This window comes from Lates calcarifer, linkage group LG9, assembly GCF_001640805.2.
Source record: "Lates calcarifer isolate ASB-BC8 linkage group LG9, TLL_Latcal_v3, whole genome shotgun sequence".
Taxonomy (NCBI): Eukaryota; Metazoa; Chordata; class Actinopteri; family Centropomidae; genus Lates; species Lates calcarifer.
In genome coordinates, this window is record NC_066841.1 from 1,207,219 (window position 1) to 1,235,213 (window position 27,995).

General features: G+C 42.1%; 2 protein-coding genes across 4 annotated transcripts; one reads left to right on the forward strand and one right to left on the reverse strand.

The window, feature by feature from the left end:
- Window positions 1-25: 25 nt before the first annotated feature.
- zfyve16 (zinc finger, FYVE domain containing 16) lies at window positions 26-26,014 on the reverse strand. 3 transcript variants are annotated; one of them, XM_051072742.1, is made up of 18 exons: window positions 23,920-26,014; window positions 16,223-16,331; window positions 13,670-15,759; window positions 12,577-12,673; window positions 8,748-8,924; window positions 8,511-8,650; window positions 8,055-8,271; window positions 7,353-7,475; window positions 7,111-7,266; window positions 6,797-7,021; window positions 6,628-6,710; window positions 5,814-5,918; window positions 5,582-5,732; window positions 5,348-5,428; window positions 5,050-5,212; window positions 4,490-4,595; window positions 4,166-4,342; window positions 26-4,058 (listed from the first exon to the last, which is right to left on the reverse strand). In XM_051072742.1, exons 2-18 carry the CDS (start codon window positions 16,290-16,292, stop codon window positions 3,900-3,902), a joined length of 4,320 nt encoding a protein of 1,439 aa, XP_050928699.1. In that variant the 5' UTR covers window positions 16,293-16,331; window positions 23,920-26,014; the 3' UTR covers window positions 26-3,899. The 3 variants fall into 3 exon arrangements, with proteins under 3 accessions (XP_050928699.1, XP_018552936.1, XP_018552945.1); XM_018697420.2 differs by lacking the exon at window positions 23,920-26,014 and adding an exon at window positions 20,904-21,125; XM_018697429.2 differs by lacking the exons at window positions 8,748-8,924; window positions 23,920-26,014 and adding an exon at window positions 20,904-21,126.
- Window positions 22,842-27,994, forward strand: ube2l3a (ubiquitin-conjugating enzyme E2L 3a). The gene is made up of 4 exons (XM_018697406.2): window positions 22,842-22,998; window positions 26,047-26,142; window positions 26,469-26,655; window positions 27,126-27,994. The coding sequence occupies exons 1-4, from the start codon at window positions 22,972-22,974 to the stop codon at window positions 27,278-27,280; spliced, it is 465 nt and encodes a 154-aa protein (XP_018552922.1). The 5' UTR covers window positions 22,842-22,971; the 3' UTR covers window positions 27,281-27,994.
- Window position 27,995: the final 1 nt, after the last annotated feature.

Sequence of the window (27,995 nt, forward strand, 5' to 3'; positions counted from 1 at the left end):
GAACAGAGAAAGATTACAGACGACATTTTTCATAAAACTCATTTTATTCTTTAAATACACAAGCTATTCAGAAACTGATTAGGACCCAGATACCAGGTTCACCAAAATAAAGCTGGTGCTTATGAATAAATAGATGATTTACACATAACAACACTTCAAAAACAATCAGAAAGCATAAAAGTACTTCTCATTTTGACATAGTGGAAAGTTTTAATCACCCGAGAGAGAAAATAAGAATTTACCTTCCAAAATATCACTGCCCTGATCGAGAATATGAAAGGCAAAAATAATAAATCAACCCTAAAGGAACATTTTCCTAAACTTAATCATCCTGTTTCCAAATGCTCCAAAGTTAAGATAATGAAAACAAAGCGATGTGAACTTTGTCAAGATCAATCAGCTGTTCAGAAACCATCAACGCAGGAGGTGAGACGGGTTCAATTTCACCAAAATTTGCATCAAAACTCGAGAGTTTCTCCTTCAAACAGGCCTCGGTCGTCACTCAGACTCCTCAAAAAAACACCTACATTAATGAGAAATTCATGTAACCATTAGAGACGATTTAAGGTTTAATGATTAAAGTGAAGGTGGGGGTAATGAAGATCTACGTTAGAGGCCATTAATCATGTAAGTTCAGGTCTGGACTCAAAACAGAAGTCAGTTATGACGGTTGACCTTTGTAGTGTTTACTAAACACATATCTTATTATGTGGCGGCTCAACAGCTCAGCATTTTCTCTGGGATGAAATTAAAACTTTTATCAGCTTAAGGTTTATCAGCAGTGTCCAAACCTGCTGATCTGAACACAGTTTTCTGCCTCTTAAAGCAACATAATGTAACTTTTTACTTTAAAATCTCAGCTTCAGGATCACTGTGATGGGACACTGAGTTGTAATAGTTGTAACTCTGCTGTTTCTCTGTGTAACTCTGGTTCTTCAGGTTCGATCTCCCTCTGATTGACTGATAATCAGCAGCTCAAACAGCTGGAATCAGACCCAGAGAGTTCAGACTGATGCTGAACTGCAGATCAGTTAAAAAGACTTTAAAAAGTCATTAAACACCAGCGTTCGTCTCTGGTATCCAGGAAACTGACAGAAACATCAAAGTTAGAAACAGAGTTTGGTGTGAGAGCACTTCCTGCTCCTGACGCCGGGGATCATGGGTAATAAACAGGGGATTGATAGGCTTTGAGCCCGGCAGAATAAATTAGGCTGCAGGGGGCGCTGCTGCTCAGCAAAGTTACATTATGCCGCTTTAATCAAACCACCTATAATGTAATTGTATTTTAATTAGTCATTTAACAACTAAACATGGAGGTTTGCAGCTCCTCCTGGGTTAGCTTGTGTTATCTGATGAAAAAGTGAAAATAATACATCTTTCTGTGGATTATTTTAAAGAGCAGCAGCCACTAAACATCAAATATTTCACCTGTGAGCGTTAAATAAAAAGAACAGTAGAACAGGTCAAAGCTGATGGCTGGTGTAAAGCTTTTTTTTCTTTACCTACACATTCGTCTCAAACTGAAGCACTTCCTTCCTGTTGCATTTGGGGGTTAGATATTTTCCACTTTATGACAAAACAATATTCATTTTTAATATTAGTATTAGATCTTTTTTTTTCTTCTCAGCTCAAGGAACTTGCTACACAATCTGCAAAATGAATGTGGCCTACATCCTATCAAAAATATTCCGTCTTTTTAAAACTTTTATACCAATGATTCCAAAAATAACTCTTCAATATTAAAAAAACAAAACAAAATGAAACCTTTCATACAATCTCTATGCATACATTATATTTTATATATATATATACTGGGACAAAGCTGACTGAAAAATTCCTGACTGAAAAGTGAGACACTGGGACGAGATGTGAAAACGGAGACCATGCTAACCTGGTTGCTTTTCTTTTTTTTTTAAACTCTGCGTTCTTATATTCGGACTGTTTAAGAGAATTTATTAACCACAGGATCCTCCTGGCTCCACAGCACTCGACTGGCAGTTCTGATCGGGTTTTAAATTTCTGTGGAAAAGATGAGAAGCTGGTGAAGAGAGAAGGGCTGCACATGACACTGACTGTACACCCGCACACTGAAAAGCCTGTTTTAATGGTTCTAAAGTGCTTTAAAAGCTGCTGTGAAGATATAATGAATGAATCTAAAACATGAAACCAGTTTGATGCTTTTCTCTGCTCGCTGAAACACTTGATGAGTAGGAAGTTCCTGCTCCAGATCAATACAGCTCTCATGTCTGTGACCCAAATATGAAGCTACAGCCAAGATATGGTTAGCTTAGCTTAGCATAAAGACTGGAAACAAGGGGAAACCACTAGCCTGACTGCACGTCATATCTTTGATTGTTTAGTGTAAAAATGACAGTTTGTGTTTTGTTTGATTATATTTCTTTTGTTACCTTTAGACATAGCCAGGCTAGCTGCTTCCCCGCTTCAAGTCTTTATGCTAAGCTAAGCTAACACACCTGCTGGTTGTAGCTTCATATTGACTGCGACAGAAACGAGAGTAGCTTCAATTAAAAGTCTGTACATTTATATCATTTCTAAATATTTAAATTTTAAAAAAACAGATGATTTGCAAAAAGCTTGAGGAGTCATAAAATGTGATGTAAAGATCACATCAGCTGTGCAAAATCAATCATTTCACAGAGACTGAAACACTGAAGAGGACACGACAAATCTCCTGAAGTAAAGAAAATCATTGGTATTTGAGCTCGAACTGGGAAATACTGACGCTGCTGAGTTTAACAGATGCATCCTGGCAGAGAACAAAGGTCATGAAAGAGACAGAAAAGCTGAGCTTTAGCTTTAAATCATTTAAAGTTTGATCCAGGACAGGATGTTAACTCTGTCCTCCAAAACCTCGTAATGACTGAAACTCCTGAATAAACCAGTCACATCCAGTCTTCAGCAAATAATCTGTGGATAAAGTGGAAGCTCCTATTGGCTGAGTGCTCCTCCAGGCGGCTACATCTGAACTCAAAGCCTGTTACTGACACACTGGGCCTCACGCAAGAACCAACTGTACCAATTGAATTTGCTGTGGCATCATGGCTGCCAAATAACAGAGGTTTAACAAGTCTGACTGTATTTCTTTCTAATTTAAGGACATGTTTTGGTTTGGGATGTTCCACAGTTCAGGCCTCTGTGCAGGGGAACATCCTGTTATACAGACAGAGTAAAATCACTGCTCTGTCCAGAGTTTGGTGACTCTGAGTTCTTGCATGAGGCCCAGTGTTTCCCTGTGCATCGTCATGACCCAGCGTGTGAAATGAGAGCACAGTAGCTTCATGAGATGTAATTTCTTTTCATCCCTGCGATGCACCTTTTTTTTGTTTGTTTGTTTTAGAACGGGGGCCAGCTACAGATGTGAAGTGGCTGTACAGTAGCACCTGATGATCACCTGTCGGGTACTGAATACTGCAGTCAGTAATGTCCCATCATTTCATTCAATAAGCCCATATTAAAATATAATAAATACATCCACATGAGAGATATTTCCATAAGAGTGTCTGTGGGAAACATTCACTGAGATGCTCCGAGCTGATGGAGGCCAGCGGGGAGCCTGGAAGGCAGAGCCGAGGAAAACGGTTTGAATAGTTTGGTTGCATTTGGTCGTGTTGTCGTATTCCTTGTTTAGTGTTTGGCTTCTTGTATTAAAGCAGCTTTGGTGAGCACGAAACGCACAAACACACACCGTTTCCTCAACAGAAACAGCCCCCCAACCTCAGAGCGGGAACGTTGCGCCACAGCGCCCCCTGTGACCGGCTGCAGGTCCAGGCTGCTGCGTCCCGCCACAATCAACAGCCTCGCTTTCTGTGCTCAACCACCTTCTGTTAAGTGGGTTTTGTTTTCGATACTTTTGGGCGTGGCGTTAGTCTGCGTGTGCATTAGATAGTGTGTGTGACGTAGAAGGTGAACTCCACGTCCATGGCAGTCTGTGGTACGCTGGCGCTACCTCCGTGGATGACGGGGATCAGGGCGCTGTCCAGCTCGTTCATGTAGCGCTGAGGGAGGAGCCTGCCTCCAGAGCCAGCCTGGTACTCCACCTGAGACCAAACACACACACATACACACACATATATATACACTCACCACACCTTATTTTAACTGGATTTTCTAAATATTATACCGTGTTCCAAACGTCGTTTTGTACCATGTCAGCCTGTGTGGAGATGCGGAGAGAGATGGAGTTGATGCCGCTGGAGGTGAGAACGGCCAGGTGAGGAGTCAGAGCGCTGCAGGCGGCCAAAGCCATCTCCTTCTGAAACACGCTGCAGGACGACAGCACTGACGCGAGGCTGCAGTCAGGACTCTTCAGCTGGTAGAACACCTGAGAGGAGCCATTCAGGATTAACACATCAATCCTCACACTGTGATTCAAACAACCACATCCTCCTCCTGGAAACTTGACCACTGTCCAGGTCACGCAGGGTGAGAGGCAGGAGAGGACACTCTGTTAATGAAAAAGGAAACTCACCTCCGTGCACCTGATGGCGCGGCCATCTGACTCGAACTCTGCGTCCTGCTGCATCCTCACACTGCGCACTCCATCCAGAGGCCTCCCATCAACCCCGCTGGTTCTACTGCAGAGGAACATATATCATAGATATTACTGAACATGACAGATCAGAAAACAATAAGGTTTCTATTTAAATATGATCAAATAAACTTACAACAGGGGAAGTCAGAGATAAAATAAAAAGCCTTCTCTCTGAAGCGGACATTCATCTAATAAAATCAACAATAAACTGACAATCAATAACCTGGAGAACAGTTAACAACTCCAGTCACTGCCTGCAGGACTTAGGCCAACAAAGAGGTGGCTTTCTACAACTTAGACTACAGGAACAAACACCTCAGACGCTGATTTAACAGTTGACAGAAAGTTGAGAGACAGCTTCCCTCCAGCTCCTGCTCTGTGGCTACTCCCTGTTTAAACAGCTGGGTCAGAGAGTGTGTGTGATAGTAGTGCAGTGCAGGGATGGACAGATTGCACAAGAGTGTGTAAATAGTTATGTGTGTGTGTGTGTGTGTTACCCTGCGTTGACAGGTGAACTCCAGTCAACCCAGCGGACAGTGACGTTTTCTCGGAGCTCCGCTCCGTCGTTCCTGCCGCAGGGTATGTGGAAGTCTGTCTGCTCCCTCAGGGCAGAGCGCAGAGACTCCATGGTCTCCGGGGGGATTTGAATCATCAACCCATCTGATACACAAAAGACCAATTCCAGTTATTCTGGTCCAACAACATGTACGACGTCCATTAGACAAGTCACTATGCTCCAGCTTAACTCAGAGCTTCGATACGATGAGGTGAGACTCAACCAATCAGTAACGTTACCTTCAACAATGCTGGACTTTGCAATGAAGCCTGAGGAGGCTTTCAGGGCCCCGTTGAACACGACAAAACTGGCTCCAGTCACTGCAACAAAACACAGACCAGCACACATTTAACCACCGACACAATACGAACACAATCAAAAGACAAATGACAGAATTTGTGTTTGTCCTCACTCGCCCCTCATCGTCTTTATTTTGACACAGAGGAGGAAGCAGCGTGACGGACGCCTCTCACCTGTGCGGGTCTTCCCAGGCATGCTGTTAGCCTGGGTCTGATAGTTTCCCTCCTCGTTCTGCAGACACACCAGGTGAGAGTCGGCCTCCGAGCTGAAGCTCGCTCCGATACTGATGACGTGCTCGTTGGACGAATTCACCACCTTCTGCATCTGTAAAGCACCAAGGACATATCACTCACCAGCCTCTGTTTGAATCGGTTTTATAAGACGTTGAATTATTCCTTCTCTTACCTCATTGAAGCTACTTTTGGGAATGTCGATGTAACTGTGGCCCATCTCCATGTGGATCCTCAGGCCCTCCACAACTGACAGACTGTACTGGTAGTTCCTCAGATCCTGTGGGGAAACAGATTAGAGAAACTGAATCATGTCTGTGTATCTGCTGTTTTTACTATCAAAGCTCGAAACTGATCCTTGAGGCAGTCACAGGACGTTTTAAACTAAATCAGCTTTCATCAGATCTTCCCGTCGGCGAAACTGCCAGAGGCGAAAATATTTATCTATAGAAGAATCAAGAGGAATCAACTGTGTTCAAGCAGCAACAAAAGAGTGGAAGTTTCTTTTTTCTAGATTCATCCTGGTCTCGTTAAGCAGTGTAACTCAACCTGTCTCACAGCTGTTGTTTATCCAGAGAAATGACTGGAATTTTTCAGTGGAAGCAGAGCTTAAAAGATATTTATGTGTTTATGATCTAACTTAGGAATTTTAAGGAATGATTAACAGTAGACAGGACGTCCTCAGAAACGTCATTAAAACAGACTGTTTTAAATGTTTAAGGGTCAGGTTTCCATTTACATCTGGTGCATATTTTAACAGAATATTCCAGAAACCCAGAAAAAGAAAACACACATTTATGCACATTAATACAGTGTTAGGAGTTAGTGCATCTTCTAAACAGCTGGTGGAGGTGATTCTGCAGCCAGGCGCCATAAAACCACTCCATAAGATTACACATGCATTGTAATTAAAAGAGGAGTGTGTATTAATGTGAGGAACGTTCTGGTCCACACTGATCTGATGGTTTCATCTGTGTTACTGCACTTACAGCCAGTAAATTCATAATGGTGTGTCCTGTCTCTCGATACACGGAGTCCCGAAAACGGACACTGGTCAGTGTAGTGGGATACACTGAAAGAGAGAAAAGATTTAGTCAGTACAGCATTAAATTACTGATTTACCTCACTATGGTTAATTCCACATAAAGCCACACACACCGCTGTATTCAGCTCCAAGCCGCAGAAGCAGCCTGAGTGGAAAGACTTTGGCCCAGGGCACCTCCAGCTTCTGGATGAGCAGGCCAAACAGGAAAGGCTGCGGGGGGAGAGTGAGGCCATCTAGAGGCTGACAGGTGGGAGAGAAGAAGAGCATCCCAGCGTGATCCTTACTGCCCAGGAAACTGCTCGTGAACGTCACGTTATCCAGCTCCTCCAAAAACTTCCCTGTAACAGAGATTCGTATGTTTCTCATGAGTAAAAAAAAAAGTGTTATTAAAGGAAAACAAACGGCCTGAGCAGCACACGTCCTCTACCTTTCAGGGCATCTTGATAAATGGTGAGATAGAGCGTGAAGAGGTCTTTGGGGAGAGTTTTTTCCTCTGGCAAACACTCCAACAAAAACACCAGCTCTCTCTGCCCCAGCGCCTGAAGACCATTCGAACCAAAACACCAGCACTGCCGAGCGGAGTCTGACAGAGAAAACAAAAAGTTAATGTGGACGTCCACGATCCAAAGAAAATCTAAGGTCTGAGCATCTGAGATATGTTCTACTCACATGTGACCAGTTTGACGTTGATGAGCAGGTTGGCGTTCAGGACAAATGTCAGAGGTCGAGGTCCTCCTTCCTCCAACAAGTGAAGGATCTGACACGGGGCGGGACTTTCCTCAACTAATACGTCTAAAAGGACGACAGCAGACAGAGGACATGGAGAGTTACAGGCATTTAACTGGAAGCAATAGTGTCAGATTTAGCAGTGAGCTCCTCATTTGTTAATCACATGAATTTATTGATATTTATATCACACTGTTGTCAGCTCTTTCCTGATCTATATAGTATTTTATCAATCGATTCGGCCTTTAGTGGGAAATTCAAAGCTTTCTGACACTTTTCAGATTATCCTGTTTTATGGAAAAGTTCCTTACAGCTTTACTGAGACATGACAGCACAGTTAGAGAGAGGTGTGTGAGAGGAAGCCGTTTCACTGGAAAAAAAACAGCAGCGAGTTTGAAAGTTTAATGATATAAAGGAAGAAGAGTGTTTTTGTTCTCTAACAAGCTTCAACATGAAGGATTTTAAAACTTATTGTGCTGTTGAAGTCTTACTTCATAACAACCATGAGCGTCTTCTGACATAAAAAATGTTCTCATCGCCTGTAGCAGAGTATAATCCTGAATAAAAATACGTTGCCTTGAATCTCTCTGTGTGTATAAAACGTCTGCCGACACGTTAAGACAAACCACTGAGGTAAACACTCACCTCCTCCGTCGTCCTCACCAGTGGTGATGAGCAGAGGAGGGAGCTCGTCCTCGTTGTCTGGCAGCAGACTGGGAACCCTCTTAACTGAGGAACTGATCCCAGAGAGCAGGGCGTAATCCCAGGGTCCAGAAACCGGAGGTCGGACCACCTCTACAGCTCCGGAGGCTTCGGGGGTGGAGGGGCCACCGACTCCAACCTCTGGCGCCGCAGGGCCGGGCTGAAACGAGAGGGTGGGTCACTGTATTATACTTCAGTGGATTGAGTCATTTTACAGTACTGACATATTTCTAATCTATGAATGTCAGTGAAGCAGATAAATGGCTTATTAGCCACATTACAGCCACTTTGTCTCCCTCCAGCTTTCTCACAATAAGGTCACTGGCTAGAAATGAACAGTGGTTGGAACTCGTGGCTTTGTCGTACAAAGTGAGAGTGCAGCGTTTCTCTGTGTCTTACTGTTGTTTGGTCCGGGCTGACGCCGCTGAACTCCTGGGAGCTCCTGCGGCTCGTCACCGACAGCTTGGTCGTGTCTGCCACCTCTCCGTTGGGCAAGATGCCATCAGCAAACCACACGCGCTTCTGTTCACGAGGACAACCTGACAACACACGGACAAGTCTCTTCAAGGGCGCCGCTCGGGAAAACAAACCAACAGAAGACTACAGACTGTGTACGGTATAGAAGAGTGAGCATACTGTCGTTGTTTGGGTGTTTGAGAACGGACACAGGCACCATGACGGTGGGTGGAGGTGAGTTTAGAGTGCCGGCGGCACGAGCCTGCTGCAAAGGGGGGATGGTGCTGCAGTACTCAGATGGGACGTTGGGGTTTGGACTGGGACCCGTAGGACTCATCATCCGCTCCAGGGCCTGGGCTACAAGGAGATAGATGTCATTAGAGGTGTTAACTCCAACATCAGTCTCAATGTTAGTTCTCTTCACTGGCCATGCTGGTGGCATGGATCCAGGGATGTCAGCTGTTCAGGCAGAAGACATTCAATGTTCCCAGGTGATGAGGCCTCGTGACTTTGGTAAACCTCTGACTTTAGCCACTTTTACACAGGATAGAAAACCCAGTGGGAAAAGGTACAATCTGTATTTATTCCCAAGTTAAATCATCTTGCAAACACACTCATTTTCACCCCTTTTCTATGACGCACATCAACGTTCCTGGACGTTGGCGCGTTAATAGCCAAGAACATTTATTAGTTAATGGGAACGATGCGCAGCCACGATTTTATTCTTCACACGCAAAGGAGTCAGCCCCTTTTTTTAGGGTCTACCCACTTTTAAAAAACCTGCACATACTCGCTAATTTTGGTGTAAAAAGGGAATTTTACTCTGACGTTGACACCAGCTGTTTCTGCCGGATGTGCACGGAAAACATCAGGCAAGGTGTTTACTGACATGTTAGGCCCAAACAGCTTGGAAAAGGGACTTTTACTGTAAAAATTTTTAAATGTTTTAAACATTTCCTGCCCTCTAGTGGTGAAAACAGCTTAATGCAGCAGAGTGGTGTCAGTAGTTCAGTAATGTTTTCATGTAGGCTACAGGCTTGATCTGCAAACATGTACCTCAGTTTCTTATTACACAGAATTCCTTCATTTTCTTCGTTATCACAGCTCCTCTGACGTCTTCCATGAAGAGATTTCTAGTCTTTAAACAGCGGATATGATGAACCTAAGAGTGTTTTTCTTGGTAGGTAATGTTTTGTTTTCCTGTTTGGCTTCATTTCATGTCACTGATACAACAAATCAACACAGACAGGAGGATGAAGAAGTCTGTTTGCGTGAGCTGTTTTGATGTTTTGATGACAGGAGCCTGAAGCAACTGATGATGAAGATTATTTTTTGTGCCAAGTGGTCAGATCAGTAAAATTCAGAGGCAAAGTGGAGCATGACTGTGACAGCATGAGCTCAGAGGACATACGCTTGGCAGCAGAACAGTGCACGCTGCTGTGATACAATGACCACAAGACAGTGACTGTGATTTGTGCTTACAACAGTGATGACTAATTTGTATTTGGGAACTGACAGTCATTAAGCAGTAACAGCAGCTTATGTCTAATGCCAGCTGCATTTCACTGTTTTCAATAAAGGGAACTGAAAAGCTCGTCTGTGTGGTTCGAGGCGATTATCCCGAATAAAATCAGACACGTTTAACGTCTGAATTAAATCACAGACGGTGCAGAAGCTCAATTCATTTGCTGTAGATAAAGGTGGAGCAGATGAATGAACTGCAAACAGAGCAGACATGAGTTGTTACGACTGAGAGGCTTTCTCAGTGCCTTCCGGTTGCACTCTCAGAAAATGCTGACGTGGCCCTCGTCTACATTCTATCGATTAAGCGTCATAGACCTTTATCGATCTGGTGTGTACCGACAACAACAACAGTGTGGCTTACAGACGTGCAGGAGCACAGCCACATCAGGGAACACACACACACACACTGCAAAGACATCACAAGTATTCAGTCTGCTGGAAAAAAAGTCTCGTCAGTCGTACAACATCACTAAGAGCAGAGCTGTTTCACCTTGTTCTGCAAGGAAGGGATGACAAGGCACAAAAAGTCATCCAGGGCTTCAGGCAAATTATTTCAAGTACAAGTAAAATTACATCAGTGACCCCATTTTACACGTAGCACTGATAAACACAAATATTCCTCTTTAAATTCAAGTCAAAATGGCGATTCATATGTTCTGCACTGAATATAAACACGACAACAAACCAGCAAAACACAATAACAACAGTCTGGTTATCAAGAAGTCAAATGCATCTTACCTCATCCTCATCATCCCCTCTGCTAAAACTCAACCAGTCCAAATCATCACAAACTGTCTATTCCTCAGTCGGGCTTCAGACACCAGCATCACCGCCCTCCTGAAGCTGCTCCTCGCTCACTTCCACGAGTCTACGTCTGTTTGTTAGCCGTGATAGCCTGTTAGCTTTAGGCTGAGGGTGTGTGTGCGGTGAGCCTCACATGCAGCTCACCATACTGATATGAGAGATGGAGAGCAAAGAGAAAGAGAGGGAGGGAAGGAAGGAAGGAAAGAGCAGGAGAGGTGACGGAGAGGAGAGAGGGATCGCATCGCACTGCTCGAGCATCCACCAGCCACAAAAAGTGGATCACCTCTTTCGTCTTAATTTAGACAGTGTGTGAGCATCACATGTCTACTGCGTTTAGGCGGGTCCTGTATCTCACACACACACACACACACACACACAAAATCAAGGACAAATGCCAGTGTCCTGCTATAACTCTCCTCCCTCTCCATCCATCTCCCCCCTCCCGTCTCCGTCTCCACGTCCGTGCTGCAGTCTTTAACTATAAAAAGGTGCCTCTCTGAAAATGCCTTTTATCATCAAAGCAGACACACAAACCACAGAAACAGAAACAGCAAACATCTGATTTTACTTTTTTTTTTTTACCCTGTCTAAAATGAGAGACAGTAACAGTCTGTTTATAGCAGTAACAAGACACAATTCTTTATATGGATGTTTCAATTTTTAATAAACATTCAGAGGGACGGGAGAAAGAAAAGCCCCTGAGCCATTTCTGTTTCAAACCTTAAATATTCATCAACTGCATAATGAAAATGTTAGTGTGAAGTTATTAAACTTTAATGACAACTGTGTGAATACAGTCTATTTTAAGTTTTAAAGGTGACTCGAAGGTTTGGTCTGTTCCTGAGAGGGAGCAATGATACCACCCTGCTAAACGGAGATATATTTGGCGACTTGGGGGCAGTGCATTCAAGCTGTAAACACGACACTAACATCTCATCACCTCATAAAGTTTGTACAGTGAATGTATCAGCAAATAGTTACATTCATTAGCATTAATTTGGAGTCTTTTGAGTCCACCTTTCTGCTATTTTACTGTCACAAACTCCTGAGAAAGATATCTGGTTATTTGTGTCTGTCGGCTGTTTGGTGCTGGACAGTGGTTGAAGACAGAGCTGAAAAATGCTAAAATACTGCTGCTAAATCTCCTTTCACTCTCCACAGTGTCATCTGATCCATTGCTAATATAAAATTATTGATTATGGCAGCTTCAAAGTGTTTTGTATATTGATTCAGCACATGTTCTCAGTTCAACATAAAAGCTTTCAGATAAGTAACCCACGTTTTTGTAAACACAGTGACAAAATCTCGATCTTCTGTTTTATTCACGACTTCTATTTACACACTGAGTTAATCCTCATTAGCAGGCAAAACACTCCAGAGGAGAGAACACGCTCTGTGTCTACAACAGAGGTAAATGTCCCACACAGACAAATAATCTGAGTTTTGTACCATTTCAGGAGTTTGTTACAAGTTTACAACAGATGAGAAATCAAGCGTAAAGAATAAATCTTCCATCTCAACCATCAACCATCAAACAACTCCTGAAAAACACTGAAACCATATTTGCACACTTGGGTTATCAATAAGGAGCTAGTCTTTTCTCATGTGTCTGTAGAAATATGATGAAGTGAAACCAAAGCGGCCGAACCAGATCACCAGACCAAACCGGGGCCTTACTCACCTCGGTGTATGCTGTCGAAGCAGACGACACACACACGAGCCTCCTTCTCCAGGTACTTGAGCTTACACTTCCTGTTGCAGCACACAGCGCAGTAAACCTGCGGAGTGGAGAGAGGAAGGTAATGATGAAGGAGACATGCTAAAGAGCAGCCAGCATGGACAGTAACTCCTCATAAATAAGAACAAAGGGGCAGCAGTGTTTACTCTCTGGTTGTTTAAGTAGCAGTAGTCGTGTTGTGAACAATAACACATCCTAAACACTCCTCTCTAATGCTGTTTTAATCACTGGCCTTTAAAGGACTTAGCTCCAGCTTTAGGACACACGGCTCAGTGGAGATCTATACAGGAGCTGGAAAAAGAACTGCTGACTCACGCTCTTTGCTTCCATAAATCCACTGTGCTATATTTGGGTCCTGGGACGTAATCTGTTTTATTTAACCATTTCTGAAACACGCATGCTTCAGAGGAATTTTCACTTTCATTCCACGCCACAAAAAAGACAAGTGATTAAAACAAAAATGCATTTAAATTCTCCAATTTTCATTTTTTAGGATTTTACAATAAACAGATAAAAAACAAATAATCGTGTAAAACAGGCTCAAATCACATTTACAGACAACGTAAAGGTTCTTAAAAATGACTACAAAAGCTTAACTAGATCTGAAACTACTATTTTGAAAATTGGTTCATTTCAGTCATTTGGCAACAAAAGGCCAAATAATCTTTTTTTTACAGATTCTCAAATATGAAGATTTGTTGCTTTTCTTTGTCATATGTGACAGTAAATTAATTTTCTTGCTCTCACGTCACTGAGAACAGAATATTTGGTTATTTCTGGTCAGAAAGAAGAAGACAAGCGATGTGATGACCCTGCACACTAATAAAAACAATGAATATTACATTCAATTTCTGCCAGTAGATCCTCTTAAATCCAACACTCTGGTTCTTTATTATCTTTATTTATGTTGTCAATTTGCTATGAGCCTTTGTTTTTGATACTAGCACTTCAGAACAAGGATTAGTCAGTTAATCAGCACAAAATGAATGCCCCCTTTAGATAAAATTAAAAATAACAGATCAGCTGACTGACGTACCTTCCCACATGCACGACAGTGATGCCTCCTCTTGGTAAAGGTGAACCTCTGGTAACAGTTCATACAGTTGGGGGCTTCAGAGTCTGGCACCCAGGCGGGCTGCCTGCTCCCCAGCTCCTCCACTCCCTCTCTCTTCCAGTTCACTGACCTGGCACCATCTGTGGGTGGCTCCCCGGGGTAAGGTGGGGGCTCTGAGAGTTCATCATACCCCACACTGTAATCCTGATGCTCCTGAGTGGCGTATATAGGGCTTGAATCCCTAATGTTGGAATGCTCCTCTGTAAGACTCGGGCTTATGGGTGAACTCTCTTCATCCTCTGCTGCATTGGGCCCTTTTGAAAACCCGCTGAGTGTCTGAGGCTGCTCCCCTTCTTCTTCGTCTTCCCCTGCTGGTGGAGATCTTGCAGTTTGGCAGTGAAGCTGTTTAGGTCTCGCTCCTCCATAGGAGGGCTGCTGATCTGGGCTACCGCTGTGCTGGGGCTGGAAAGTGTTGCTGGTCAAAGAATGGCTCGCACCGGAGGAGGAGAGTTCTGGCTCTTCTTGGCAAGGTCTGCAAGAGTCCTGTGACTGTGACGGAGCACCGGGGTTAAAACTTCCCTCCACAGACACACACATTGTTCTGTCACTCTCTGGAGAAGCCAGACCCTCTAGCTCCTCCCGTCTGGCTCGACCGCAGCTTCTCAGTTCCTCTTCTACGAGCCTGTCCTCTAGATCCCCGTTTGGTTGTGAGAGACTCTCAGGTTGTGTCGAGTCTCTGGAGGTGCTGCAGTAAGAGGCGTTTCTGCCCTGCTCTGCTTCAGTGTGCGCCTGCAGGAACGCATCTAACTCCTCGTCAGTGACCAGCAGCTCGGCCTGGTCGCTCTCCGGCAGATACTCAAAGCCAAACTCAGGAGGATCAACCGGACTGGGTTCTGGGTGATCAGAGGAGGTGTGGTCCACAGAGGGGGCAGCAGCAGCAGGTTCAGCAGAGACCTGCTGCCCCTCTGGCGACTGCCTGCCCTCTGCGATCTGCTCGGACACCGACACTGACGAGGAAACAGGTTCCTTCAAACAGGACTGATCCTCCTTGGCCTCCAGCGCTGACAGGGAGTCGGCCTCTGTGCTCTCAGACACATCTGCCTCCTCACATTGCTCTGCAGCTTGTCCTGACTCACCCTCTGTGGTCTTTGGTTTCACCAGAGCTCCACACATGGACACAGCTATGGGCAGGCAGGACAAACCCACCGGTTCACTGTCTGTAGCCCCAGATGTCAGACCTGCAGGAGACTCTGCCTCACCTTTATCTGAGGCTTCTTCTGACTCGTCCTCTTTATGCACTGAGGTGGTTGTTGTTGTGTCTTTAATGCTCTCAGCAGGCAGGGAGCCCTCTGGTTCACAGTGGTCTAAAGAGTTATCCACCACTTGGTTTGTACAAGCCACCTCCTCACAGTCCCTCTCCTCTCTGTCAGCTGACTCAGCCGTCCTCTGTGACGGTGAATCATCTGCAGACTCACAGCCTCTCTCCACTGCTGCAGGAAGAATGACGTCCAGCAGACTGAGTGAGGCAGAGTATCCACCACTCTGCTCATGGGAGTCAAGACTGAGCAGTTCGTCTTTCCCTGCGGAGGCTTGCTCCTCCTTGGCGTCTCTAGAGCCAGCGTTTTGCTCCTCCGTGACCACAGGGCTGTCAAAGTCCACAAGCAGAGCCTCCTCCTCCTCCTCCTCCTCCATCTGCTTTTCCACCGCGTCCAGCTCGCTGAACGCATCGTGGCTGTTGGCCCTGACCAGGATGGCCGAGCTGGTGTCGTTCACGAGGTCGCACACCGGCTTCAGAGCCCGATCGGGGCAGGGAGGGGCAGAGCTCTTAGCCGGCCGACGATCCACAGAGGAGAGAAGGTCCACCCCGGTGAGAGGCTGACCTTTGACCTCTCTGTCATCCGTGCTGCGGTTGTGGTGACCGCTGGAGCTGGTGGCAGAACCATAATGAAGAGAATTAAGGTCGGGGAGGCTCGGCGGGACAGTGGACGCCTCTGAGGATAAACACTGAGAGCCCAGCGAGGAGAAGGGGTACGCAGGAGGCTTCAGGAAAACAGATTTGCAATCAAGCTCCTCTGTAAAGAAAAAAAAAAAAAGAACAAAACAAGTTAAACTCAGATTTAAAAAAAGATCATATAGATATCATACTACATCTCTGATGAAGTAATACAATCCCAAAGGTATTTTTCTTTTTCACAATGACTGAAAAAGCTTCTGAAGAATTAAAGACATATGGAAGAAACATATGGATCAGATATTATTGCAATGAGTTTTGTGGATGATCTTGAGCTGACAGAGAATTCGATAAGCACCATTTTGATAATAATCATTTATTTATTAGGTCACAGATGGAAGACTTGATCAATAAAGTTTCATGTTATCGCTCTGGTTTTTAGACAAAACAAGCTTTGAAAATGCAACTTAGGCTCTAAAAATACTTGACGTTCAACAGAGCGAACAAATCAATTACATCAAGAAAACAACAAACACATTAATCACTGACAAATATAATGATTGGCTGCAGTCTTCAGGTCTTACCAGTGTTGAGCTCAAAGTCATCAAGCAGTTTATCTAGATCACATACAGCTGCCTTGAAGAAGCTGTCCATGCTGGGCTAAAACAAAGGGCCCTTAATCCCCTTCAGTTCCTAAAAAGAAAAAAGAAAACGTGTTGTAACACTGGAAAAAGAAAAGTTTTATGAGCTGACAGTCTGATGTCTTTGCTCTTTGAGTGGAGCTGTAAAAATTTCCTCAAGGAGCAGGAATCTAGGTCAGGTCTTGATACATTAACCCACAGTGACTCTCCTGTTTACTCACATGTATCAGAGCAGAACAGTTATAAGGGTTAATGTCAAACATAAACACCAAACCAGAATTCATCATCAGAGACTGAAAGGTGGAGCAGTTTGAAGATGATGCAGAGATTCATAAAACTGACTCAACACATCCTCAGGGTTTGGTTTTAGGTCAGATAATAAACTTCTCTATTTAATGACAAAGTTAATCAAACTCTCAAACAGGTAACAGTGACATTAGATCAAATTTGGCCACATTTTTTGGGACAGTTGTACAAACTTTTAGAGGATCTTTATGCTGGAGCTGAAACGATTAGTCGATGAATCAATTAAAGAGAAAAAGCCTTATGTAGTTGTGTGGTGCTTTTACTTGTATAAAGGGTCTGAATACTTCCTCCACCTCTGAAAGTCACACAGCAACACTAGCTAACAGATGGAGGCAGTGGTATTCCAGCAGCTACTATTCGTATGATATTCACATTTTGCAAAACATCCTCGAGTATGTGCAGAAGTCTGGCATCTTTTAAAGAAGCTTTACTGCATAAACTGTGTAAATAATCTGTGTATTCTGAAATGAAAAAGCTGACAAAATAAAAAGCATGACCTCTCTGGCTTTAGGACACAAACTGCACTGAGACTGGACTGTCACCATTATCCTCACACAGACCAATTACACAGCAAACTCTCTGCGCTGCATCATGTGATTCCTTTCTATCACCAGTCAACACATATGAATTAGTGATCACTGTCAACACCAACTGATTAAGTTTCTTCTGCTGCGTAGGAAAATGGTTTATAACTTGATCATTAACCTTTTAACTTGCAAACACACTTCTATATAATCTACAACACAATTTCTACTGATTCTTTATTTTTTTAAAATAAAAAGTTTCCACTGCAGACTTGAACACTACCACCTGAGGGCAATCTCATGACTTTCCTTCTCCATGCTGCACAGGAGTCACACTGTCTAATTTCGGAGGGCCTGTAGCTGAAGCTGAGCGAGCAACAGAGAGCTCAACACAACTTTACATCAACTTTAACCAGAGGGAAATATTAATATCGGAGTTTTTGTCAGCTAATGACTGAGAAACCTAACTGGTGCATAAGGAGGAAACCTGCAGGAGTGACTCGCGGTGAGAGAGAGATGTGTAATGATAATGTGTTGTTATGGCACAGTGAGTCTCTGGCAGCAAACTGCCTGCAATAACACACAGTGTTAACACAACAACACCCATGGCGCTTCAAGTCTGCGGAGGACTGTGCAGACTGATAATAGTATCACTCCCACTAAGTTCAGAATCAATAATAAACACAGCAGTCCCCGGGCCAAATCACACAGCACTCCTGCATGATACCGATCATCACACCATAATAAGATGTGTCGAGACAAATCATCTCACTTCTTCACTCCGAAAATGAAACTACACTCATCTAACACTCATCTGATACAAGGCTTGTTTGAAACAGGATTCATGGAATAGCATATCAGAATAATATTACTGGAAACGAAAATAGGTCAGATTCTAAGAAAATAAATCTCCAGCATGGCTGAAAATAACTGTGTTAAAACTGAACATCAAAGACTTTCTAAAAATTAGCTGCTTGGAAAAAAGAAAAGAACAACACCCTCTTCTCTGACAATGACAAGCAGTTTTATTTAAAGCTTTTAAATCCATATTCTATGGTAGTTTAAGTATTTCCAGGGACAGTATTTAATAGATAAGTTCCTGCCATTAGGAATAAGGACAACACCAACATTTTTTTAATGTGTCCAGGGTTTTAGTTAGAGTGCTGGAGAGTGTGTGAATCATTTGATGTTGAGAACTCATATATGTTTTGTGAAATGGTCGTTGAAGTGTTACAACAAATATTAGGTACTTTTTCTTTGACTGAATAAAGTGCAACAGGAAGCAAGAAATATCTGGTTAAAACACTGTTGGTAGAAAGTGAAAAAGTTATTACAAGGAACTGGGGGGAGGTAAAACTACCAATAACAGACCAATGACTGTCAGTTACTGGAGAAATGTTCTCAGTGGAAAACCTACACGTATACTGAGAATACAAAAAGCACATCTGGAAGAAAAACGGAGCGAACAGACAGTGTAGAGGAATCTTTAATCAAATGACTGATTTTACTTTGTTCTTCTATAATTAATGTAACTAAAACAACTCTTACAACTGCTTGTGACAGGAGGAAGTACTTCAGACTTCAGACCTCTACAATGAAGAGGACACAAAGGACACTAAAGACTAAAACAGTAGAGACGCCTCTTTTTTCCACACAGATCAATGTGGGTTAGTTATATGTAAATTTAGCAACTTATTTCCTACCTCCTTCAGAAACCCGTCTGTGCACCGCTGTGTCACACAATAACTTATAACAATGAAGACTAAATATGGATGGGAATGAGGAAGTCAGTCTTACTAAACACATGCCTTACAGTTAATCCCCACAATAAGCCATTTACCCTGTCTCCTTAAAATTAAAATCATTAAATATTGCTCTAATGTTATTTATTTTTAGCCTCTATCCACCTACCACCTACACCCCGCACCGTCACCCCTTGGCTGCAGAAAAGAAAGGAGGGCAAAAGCAACAAGACGACAAAAAAACAACTGCCATAGCTGCCCTAGATTTTCTGGGAGTCTTCCTGAAATGAAAGCTTCAAGTAAAATCCATTAAGTTCATAGTTCATCCTGTAATGAGACTGTTTTTTTTTTGTTTTTTTTGCTGGGGTAAAAAACTCTCTTCTTATGTGAAGACAGGTTTAGGCTTGATTTGAGGAAGACAGGCTACTTAACTATTTATTTTGTCAGAGTCAAACAGAGTACAGCTTTCAAAATCACAATCAGAAATGTGAGGGGGAATTGCTTTGTTACAAGTGCTCAACATGCAGTTAAGAAAGAGGAAGTACAGAGAGTAAAAGAGGAGACAGGTACGATGTCTAAGTGTATTTCTGGGGAGGGGAAGCCATTAAGTTACTGTGAGGAAAAAGATTAAATACTGAGATGAGGTGTTGTGACTGTAATGTAAATGTGTGAACCTAAATACCCTGAAGTACTAATACCAGCTATCAACAGCCAGTGTAATCTGGTGCAGATGTTTGCAGCTACTGTCACAGAATCTGACAGCTGTATATTATCAATTTAATTTAACTGATTTTCATACTTGCTGTCAGTCAAAGAGCATCTGACTCCTACAAACCATTAACAACTCTCTGCTATTTCTCTGACCACTAATAATCATAAAGTTTGTACTGTATCTTTTGTCCTTATTTTACTTCCACCAAGGAGGTTGTGTTTTCACCTGTGTTTGTTTATTGTCAGCAGGATTACACACAAAGTACTGAACCAATTTGCACCAAACATGGTGCAGGGATGTAGCATGGACTGGAGAAGAACCCCCGAGACTTTGGTATGGACTTTCCTTTACACTGCAAGGTAGGGAGGTTTTACCAACATTTTCATCAGTATCTCAAGAAACGATGTACAGTATTTGATGTAAAACAAATCCAACATGTTTCTGGTGTTGAGATCTATGAGTTTGTACATTTTGGTGGCGATCCAGATAACAATCCAGATCTGGTACTTCCTTTTTCCTGCTATTTTTCTATGTTAAGAAGCTGACAGACATGTGTTGGATTGTTTGGCCTTGTCTCAGGTACATGCTCTACTGATTGTCATTCTAGTTTATCTAGTTTCAGAGTCATGTGTTTGATTAGTAACTGGTTAGCCCTTGTTTTTGCTGTGTTTGGAAAGGTGCACTACAAATAAAGTTGTACTTCTTATTATTTTTATTATGAATTGATCACAAGCATTTATTCAACTACAATAAAAAATACTGCACTGTCACCTGGGTCAAGTGACAGGTGGGGGTATGACAAGGTTATTCTCAGGTGAGATCAAAATGTGTGACCCTGTCTGATCACTACAGGCAACCGTGTTAACTACACTAACTAGCTGCAGTACAGCTGAGGACACAGGTCACCGCAGACCTTCGTGTTATTAATGTATATTTATATTTTCTTGTATTTAAAGAGCGTGTGACTTAACGTTAACACCACACAAGAATCCATACACCACAGGAAAAGGCAGCTTTTCATCCTGAAGTCGAACTGTTGTCCTTTCTGTGCCGTTTTTAAAACCTTTGCAAAATTAGCAAAACAAGCTAACTAACCTGGATAGCCCCACAGTGAGCTAATGATACGTTAGCAGGTAACGTTAGCAACCAACATTTCACCCTAGCAGACACACTTAGCATGAGTGTTAATTAAGCACAAGCTATCAATAAACAACCCGTTGTTTGTCACCTTGAATTAACGTGATTAACTTGAAGCAGGTGAAGCTAAAGTTAGCCTGTGAGTTAGCTCATGCAGAGCTAGCTCACTGTGGGTTAACCTGGTTTGTTTGTGAATTCCTTACCAGCACTGTTTTTATTCCATAACGCCGACGTCGTCTTCAACAATCAGGCTCATCTTCCGTCTCAAAACAGGAGCAAACGTGACCGGCATCGTCGTCTCATTCTCTGAAGAAGACAGTTAAAGTTGCCAGAAGGAGGGAAGCTAGCTGTTGGATTAGTTTTATTGGAGATGTGTAAATTCTCCACTCAGGCGGCCATCTTGAGCAGGCAGGCTGTCGGGGGGAGGTCACAGTCTCTGCTCAGACCGCCTCACATGTAATTATTCTGCATACAAAAACTGCACTTAACTGGGATTAGAGTTCAGAAAAGTGGTGATTATGTACTTATTTTTATTTTCATTATTACTCACGTTACAGTGCATGAGCCCATGAGGTTTCTGGTGTCATATTAAGAGACATGACTTCTCAAATGTAGTTGTTTTCATCATGAAGTTTGGCCATCCCAGGACAACTTACATATTTTGTTATATATATTTTGTTAATATCTCAAAAGAATGAAAAACTTCATAAATAATGACTTAAATTCTCAAAATTATGAGAAACATTCTCGAAATAGTGACTTGGGTTTCCAAAATAGACTTGGTATCTCAAAATCATTATTTTAAGACATTATATCATTAAAATAAGATTCATTTATTGCCAGTACAACTAATCCAATAGCTGTAGCTTCCAGCAACTTAAATATATCTTAGAGAATGAGACATTGTCAACCATGTTTGTTCCTAAGAGTCCTTCTATTCTTTAGGGATTTTCAAGTTCAAATAGTTTTGGGTTTTCCTGCACACACGCAGCATGTTTAAGATCTAACCACAGTTTTTCTGCTTCAGTGGCCTCCACCTGTGGGATGTAGTAGAACAGGAACATGAATGTGCACCTGACAAATCTGCAGAAGTTATGTGCAGATGGGTATATTTTTTGAGTTAAAATGGCTAAAATGGCCTGTAAAATAGCCTAATATAATACACAACTGTAATAGATAATTGATAATAATATAGTTAATGTACAGATAAATGTAAATTAATGTAAACTGACTTAAACTCTGAAAATACTGAGAAGTATCACCACCTGAAACCATTATCCAGTTTTGCTGCCACCTTGTGGGACAGCACTGAAAATGCAGAAAAATAAAAATCATACATATTTATTTTATTTATATTTTACAATATAATATAATGTCTTCTGCGTATTTACTTAAACCTTTACAATTAATTTGATGATCCACTTTGCTTTAACACATGCCAAACAGTCTATCTTTGAATTTGGACCAGCTCACAATGATGATATTACTTTACTTACTTTACTTTACAGCTGCTCCAAATTATGGCACTGTCCAAAATGACATATTCATTCTAAAAACTAACACAATAAACATTCACAGTAGCTCTAATCTTAGTGAGTTCAGTATATTTGACTGTTTCTCTGTGTGTTTGAAATGGTAATCCAAAGGCAGATTACTTCTGCAGTACAGCAAAATTCATATATTCTGATAAATATAAGAAGATAACTATATACAACAAATAAACATGTAATAAACATAACATTAGAGGGCAGCAAAGAATAACAGGGGAACACCTTAGAGACACAAGTTCATCTCAGTCTTTATTTATGGGACCTGGTTACTTCTAGATACGACTTGATTTTTGATATTTGAAATAAACCCACCAACTCTGTAAATATAGAATATAATGAATTTATGATTATTAAACACTTATAAGTAACCTTTCTGTTTTATATAATGCTTTAAAACTGACTGACCTGCTGCATGGGGTTCATGTACTTATACTGTAAGCACACCGATACAGATGCATTTAAATAGCTAAAGAGGCTCTACTCTTTATGTATATCGTGAGGTTTTTTTTTGTTAAATGTAAAGGATTTTCTGCTACTGCTGTAAATAAACCCAAATTCTTTTCCCGTCCTGTAATTCTGAGTCTGACCTGCGCACTCCAGGCCGGTAGGTGGCGGTAGAACAACAGGACGCCGGCTGTCAGCCATTTAAAACCAAAGTCAAAAAGAGCCGAGGAGGAACGGAAAGAAACAGGAAGAAGAAGAAGACGCGATCGGTTCCACAATGACTGCGACCAGGAGACTAGGCAAGGTAAAGAATAAATATTCAAAATTATTCAACTTATTCCACTTTTAGGGGGTTTAAACAACTTGTTTCGGCTGCGTGTGTGTAGCTACACACCCGTCGATCAAGAGAAAACGTCCAAGTGTTTGTCGTTCATGTGTCCGACAAAATGAAAGGATAATGACGTCCGACAGACGGTGACTGAGAGGTAACTAGTTAGTAAGTTTGAGCCGCCGGCGGACCGTGATTCAGCACTAACACTAAACTGTCAAATACAGCACCAAGTCCTACAACATGTCTTCATTCGAGGGGGGAGCTGATAAAACGGGGTGTTAGTGGACAGAGTGTCCGCTGGTTTAACGTGCTGTCACCGTCTGAAGGCAGCAGCTGTATAGAAAACATGGAGACTTCGGGGTTGGGGCGTGACGTTAGACCCCAGCTGGGCGATTAAAAAACAACTAAATTTGCCGATTAATCGAGAAGTCGATGGACGGAAAATATATCGTTAATTTTAGTGTCTTTTTCAAACAAAAAAGCCAGATATTATATAATTTCAGCTTCTTCAGTGCGAGGATTTGCTGCTTGTTGCTGTTTTATGTCATTTTCAAGTGAATATCAGGGTCTTAAACAAGAATTATTCTCATAACTGCTTCAATAATCAGCTGATTTATTCTAATGATTAGTTGTAAGGTTGATAACACGTCAGAAGATTGTGAAACAATACCCACAGTTGGGATGTAAAGTTTTTTAGTGAAAAGAAGTAAGTCAACACACGTAAAAATGTCTTCAGACATTAATGCAGTGTTACTTTTGATTTCACAAACTTATCACAGCTTATAAACTCTTAGTAACATTTTCTATAGCATCTATTACACTCTTCCTGCAGATGACTTCAACTTCTGAGATATATTTACTCTGTCCTGCAAACACAGCATGATTAAGACCTACCCACACATTTTCAGTCAGGGGTCTTCCCGAAAGCTTCAGCTTGTGTTTCTTGAAGTAGTTCATGATGAGGTCTGTTTCAGGCCAACCTGTTTTCACTTTCACTTTCTTGGAAACCTCTCTCCGCTAACAATTCACAAATATCTGAAACGTGATAACAGGCCACAGCTGCATGGTGCTTTTTGTGAAGGGTTCCCTGGTTCCATCTTTGTAAAACCGTAATCTGAAGTAACTACAGCCAGCAGATGAATGTAACAGAGTAAAAAACACATTATCATCCTCTGATATGTAGCGAGGTAGAAGTACAACAGAGCATAAAATGGAAATAGTTGAATAAAGTGTAAGTGATGGACAGTGACTTTGTGAGTGGCTGCTGAATCTCATACTCACAGTTTCACTGTGACACACGAGGATTTGGTTTTGATTCGTTGTACGTCTGTGACAGTGAGGCCTCTGTTAGGAATTCCCCACATGAAACATCAGTTAAGTATGTTGTTACCACTTCCTGAATTCCCCCGACAGTCCAGTTTAACCATCCAGGTAAATTAGTGAACTGACTGACAGGAAGTAGATCCTTTTTTTCTTCTTTTTTTTTTTTAAACAGATTTACAGCATCCTGTCAGTTAACTGTAGAAACTAGAACCAACTTACTTGTTCTCTAATTTATGAACCCACAGAGAAGTGAAGAGTGCAATGCAACTATCTTCATAACTGATGATTGTTTAATTACAGCTTCTCAAGTGTGAATATTTCCTGGTTTTGTAAATGTTTAGGTTTTAGCATCATGGCTGAATATCAGCACTGACCTACCAGCTAGATTAGATTTTGATTCACAAAGTCCAGAATTGATCTGATTCTTGATGAATCACTAAAGATAAAAACCAGTGTTGCATAAGTTGCTCCTCCTGGGATCAACAAATGAGCTGAGATTGTGTAAAGTGCTCGTTACCAACTGAATTATAAATACATTTCCCAGATTTAAAACAGTGGACCAAGGAGGATTTTTCTTCAGCAAAAACAAAACAATGAAAACGTGACACGGCTATATTTTTAAGGCCTGAGCAGTTGAGAAAAAATAATAAAACACCTGCATCACTTACAATATATCATTCAGGATGTATTAGAAAATAAATACTGTCCCAGTCAGTAGCAGAGGCTTCAGCACAGCACAGAAAATGAACGTCTGCTCACTGATTCATCTGCACAACACCTCAGCCTGATCTCTGCAGACAGGTGTTACAGCTGGTCTGGACTGAAGGAAGCAGAATCCACACACTGTTCACGTCTCGTAACCAGAGATAAAATCTGTCCAACAAACACAAACAGATAAGACCGACGTGTAGAGTTCACTGGAGTCAGTGAACCGTCCCGAGTCACCACAGTTTACAGGACTCGAAGCGGCTCATACAGCAGCTAATGTCTGGTTTACTTTTTAATGTGAAATAAACTTTTTGTACTTTTTGTTTTAACAACTACACATGCAGCCCTGAGTAGGTAACCACTGCACACACACAACATTCAGCACAGATGCACACGTTCACTGAGAAAAGGCACAAATGCAAACATCAACCTCAGGATTTTAAGAATCCATATCAGATCCCTCAAATAAAAAAAATAGAGATTAATTGGAATTGTCTGTTATTCTTCCACAGCCCACCAGATACACATTATAGCAGAGCAACATTAATTACAGGATATTAATGTCAATAAAGTTGTGATACATGCTGCAGAAACAAAGTACGAAACAAGAAGATACCATGTGACATTATTAACCACTGACTGAATCATGTATCACAGAGATCCTGACAATATTACTGCAAAAACTATAGGAGAATAAATTTAGAAAGCAGTAAAAATGAGCAGAGTGGATCTGACTCATTGTGGAGAGAGTGATGTAACTGTTTACTGTCTGACTGGATTCAGTCCATAAGGGCCATATTACACAGCTCCTGGTAGTCTGTAAGGCAGCGTTTATTCCCCCTGCTGCTCGCCGTGTTCGAGGCATTAACATTATTATATACACTCAGTGGCTGCTTTAGTGGGAACACCTGTACAGTCTGTTACAGTTCACTACAACAGCTCAGCCATAAAGTTGTCCAGTTTTTTAAATCAGTTGTGTTTTTCTTTCAGGAGCTTGATGACATGCGCAAATCTGGGATGAAGCATTTCCGCAACATTCAAGTGGATGAATCAAATATCTTGACATGGCAAGGGCTCATTGTTCCTGTAAGTGTTGAACCGATGTCAACATTTGTTTTCCTGCTGGAATTCTGTTAAACGTAGACGTCAAATGCAAACGCAGGGGTTTTCATTTTAAAATGAGACCGCTCGAAGCGTGAAAAAAAACAGCTGGAGAAGACGTTTTTAACTGAGTTGTGGATCTAACATCAGTGCTGCACAGACACCTCTCCAGCTGCTGATATTTCCCCAAAAAATCTATATTAAAAATACATTTAAAATGCATTATTTTTGACCGTAAACAGGGAAGATAAAGTGTGATTTCAGTTGGGCTTTAAAAAACGTTGTCTCCCCAATCTCTAATTTTCTCCAAGGACTGTCCCCCGTACGACAAAGGAGCGTTTCGGATTGAGCTCATCTTCCCCGCCGAGTACCCATTCAAGCCACCCAAGATCACCTTTAAGACAAAAATCTATCATCCCAACATTGACGAGAAGGGTCAGGTGTGCCTGCCCATCATCAGCGTGGAGAACTGGAAGCCAGCTACGAAAACCTGCCAAGGTGAGAGGGAGGATTGAGATCCTTTATACAAGTAAAACTACCACACAGTAACACAGACTAACTGAGACAGCAGCTCCTGCAGAGTTACACATCTGTTAGTTCTCATCCTTCATCCAAACCTTTTTGTAAAATTAAAAGTGAAAATACGCTGACAAACTTGAGTCATTCGGCCACAGCAGGCAGCTGTTTTCAGAGAAAAGGACCCAAAAAGCCACTGTCTGCTCCGTGCTCAGCAGCAAACAGCAGACACACAGTCAGAGAGCAGCTGCATTTAGCAGCTAAAGAGCCAGATATTTCCCTCAGAGTGAAAACAGAGAAAATACTCGACAGGTGGACACAAACACGACTTCGCAGCCTGTTTCTGCTGCTGCCAGATGGCTGAAACATCAGTTATTGCAGGTTTAAAGACACATATGAAAACAGTGACTCGTGCATAATTCACTTCTAATCCTCCTCCCTCTCTCCCGCAGTGATTCAGGGTCTCATTTCTCTGGTGAACGTCCCTCAGCCCGAGCACCCGCTTAGGGCAGACCTGGCAGAGGAATACACTAAAGACCGGGCGAAATTCATGAAGAACGCAGAGGAGTTTACAAAGAAACACAGTGAAAAGCGACCCGTGGACTGACAACACAACAGGGACACTCGCGGCTGTCGGCCTCTTTTCTGTTGTCCTGTTCAAAGAGCTCACCCTGACTCTGTGTCCTTATCTCTAAACCACACAGAGAAGCCCTGTTCTCGCGTACCTGCATTGTTTTAGCACTCTCCAACCACTCCTTAATAGAGGCTTGTGTTTCTGTTTCACTTTGCCAAAAAACGAAAGAAAAGATAAAAAGCAGGACTTTTTGGTGAGTAGGCAGACTCTGGCCTCTAGGTGTCACCTTTTGGTTTGTTAATGACTTCTTTCTACTGATTTCTTTTTAGAAAAAATAAGAAAATTGTCAGAGGTGGCATCCTGGAAAGTAAAATGTCAGATTAATTAAAAGTGCTGTTCTGCTTACTTAAATGTTGAATGTTTTCTCAGATTAATCATTAGCTTATGCAGACCTGTTTACAGATTTTTAAGCTTCGTTAAGTTCAAATTGCGCAGCATCTAATGCTGCTGTTTAAATATCTGTTGTATCCTTCCTCCAGTTCTCCCTTTTGTTTCTGTTCTCCCCTGAGATGCACTGTACTCTGTGAAATCACCTGTTGCAGTACATGAAAATGACAGGATGTGACTGATTCAGAATTCCACATGTAAACAGAAATTTATAAAGATGCAACAACATTCATGAGTCCTTTGAAATGTTTTGAGACATAGGAAAAAAAAATCCCTTATAATTAAAATCCTTCCACCTCAG

What these genes read in the sequence shown, in the direction of transcription:
- ube2l3a (XM_018697406.2), top strand. Translation starts at nt 22,972, where the DNA reads ATGACTGCGACCAGGAGACTAGGCAAG. An exon ending in CGACCAGGAGACTAGGCAAG is followed by an intron (nt 22,999 to 26,046) that starts GTAAAGAATAAA and finishes TTTTTCTTTCAG; the next exon opens with GAGCTTGATGACATGCGCAA. An exon ending in AGCTACGAAAACCTGCCAAG is followed by an intron (nt 26,656 to 27,125) that starts GTGAGAGGGAGG and finishes TCTCTCCCGCAG; the next exon opens with TGATTCAGGGTCTCATTTCT.
- zfyve16 (XM_051072742.1), bottom strand. Translation starts at nt 16,292, where the DNA reads ATGGACAGCTTCTTCAAGGCAGCTGTATGTGATCTAGATAAACTGCTT. An exon ending in GCTTGGAGCTGAATACAGCG is followed by an intron (nt 6,711 to 6,796) that starts GTGTGTGTGGCT and finishes TCTCTCTTTCAG; the next exon opens with TGTATCCCACTACACTGACC. An exon ending in GCCTGGGAAGACCCGCACAG is followed by an intron (nt 5,429 to 5,581) that starts GTGAGAGGCGTC and finishes GTTTTGTTGCAG; the next exon opens with TGACTGGAGCCAGTTTTGTC.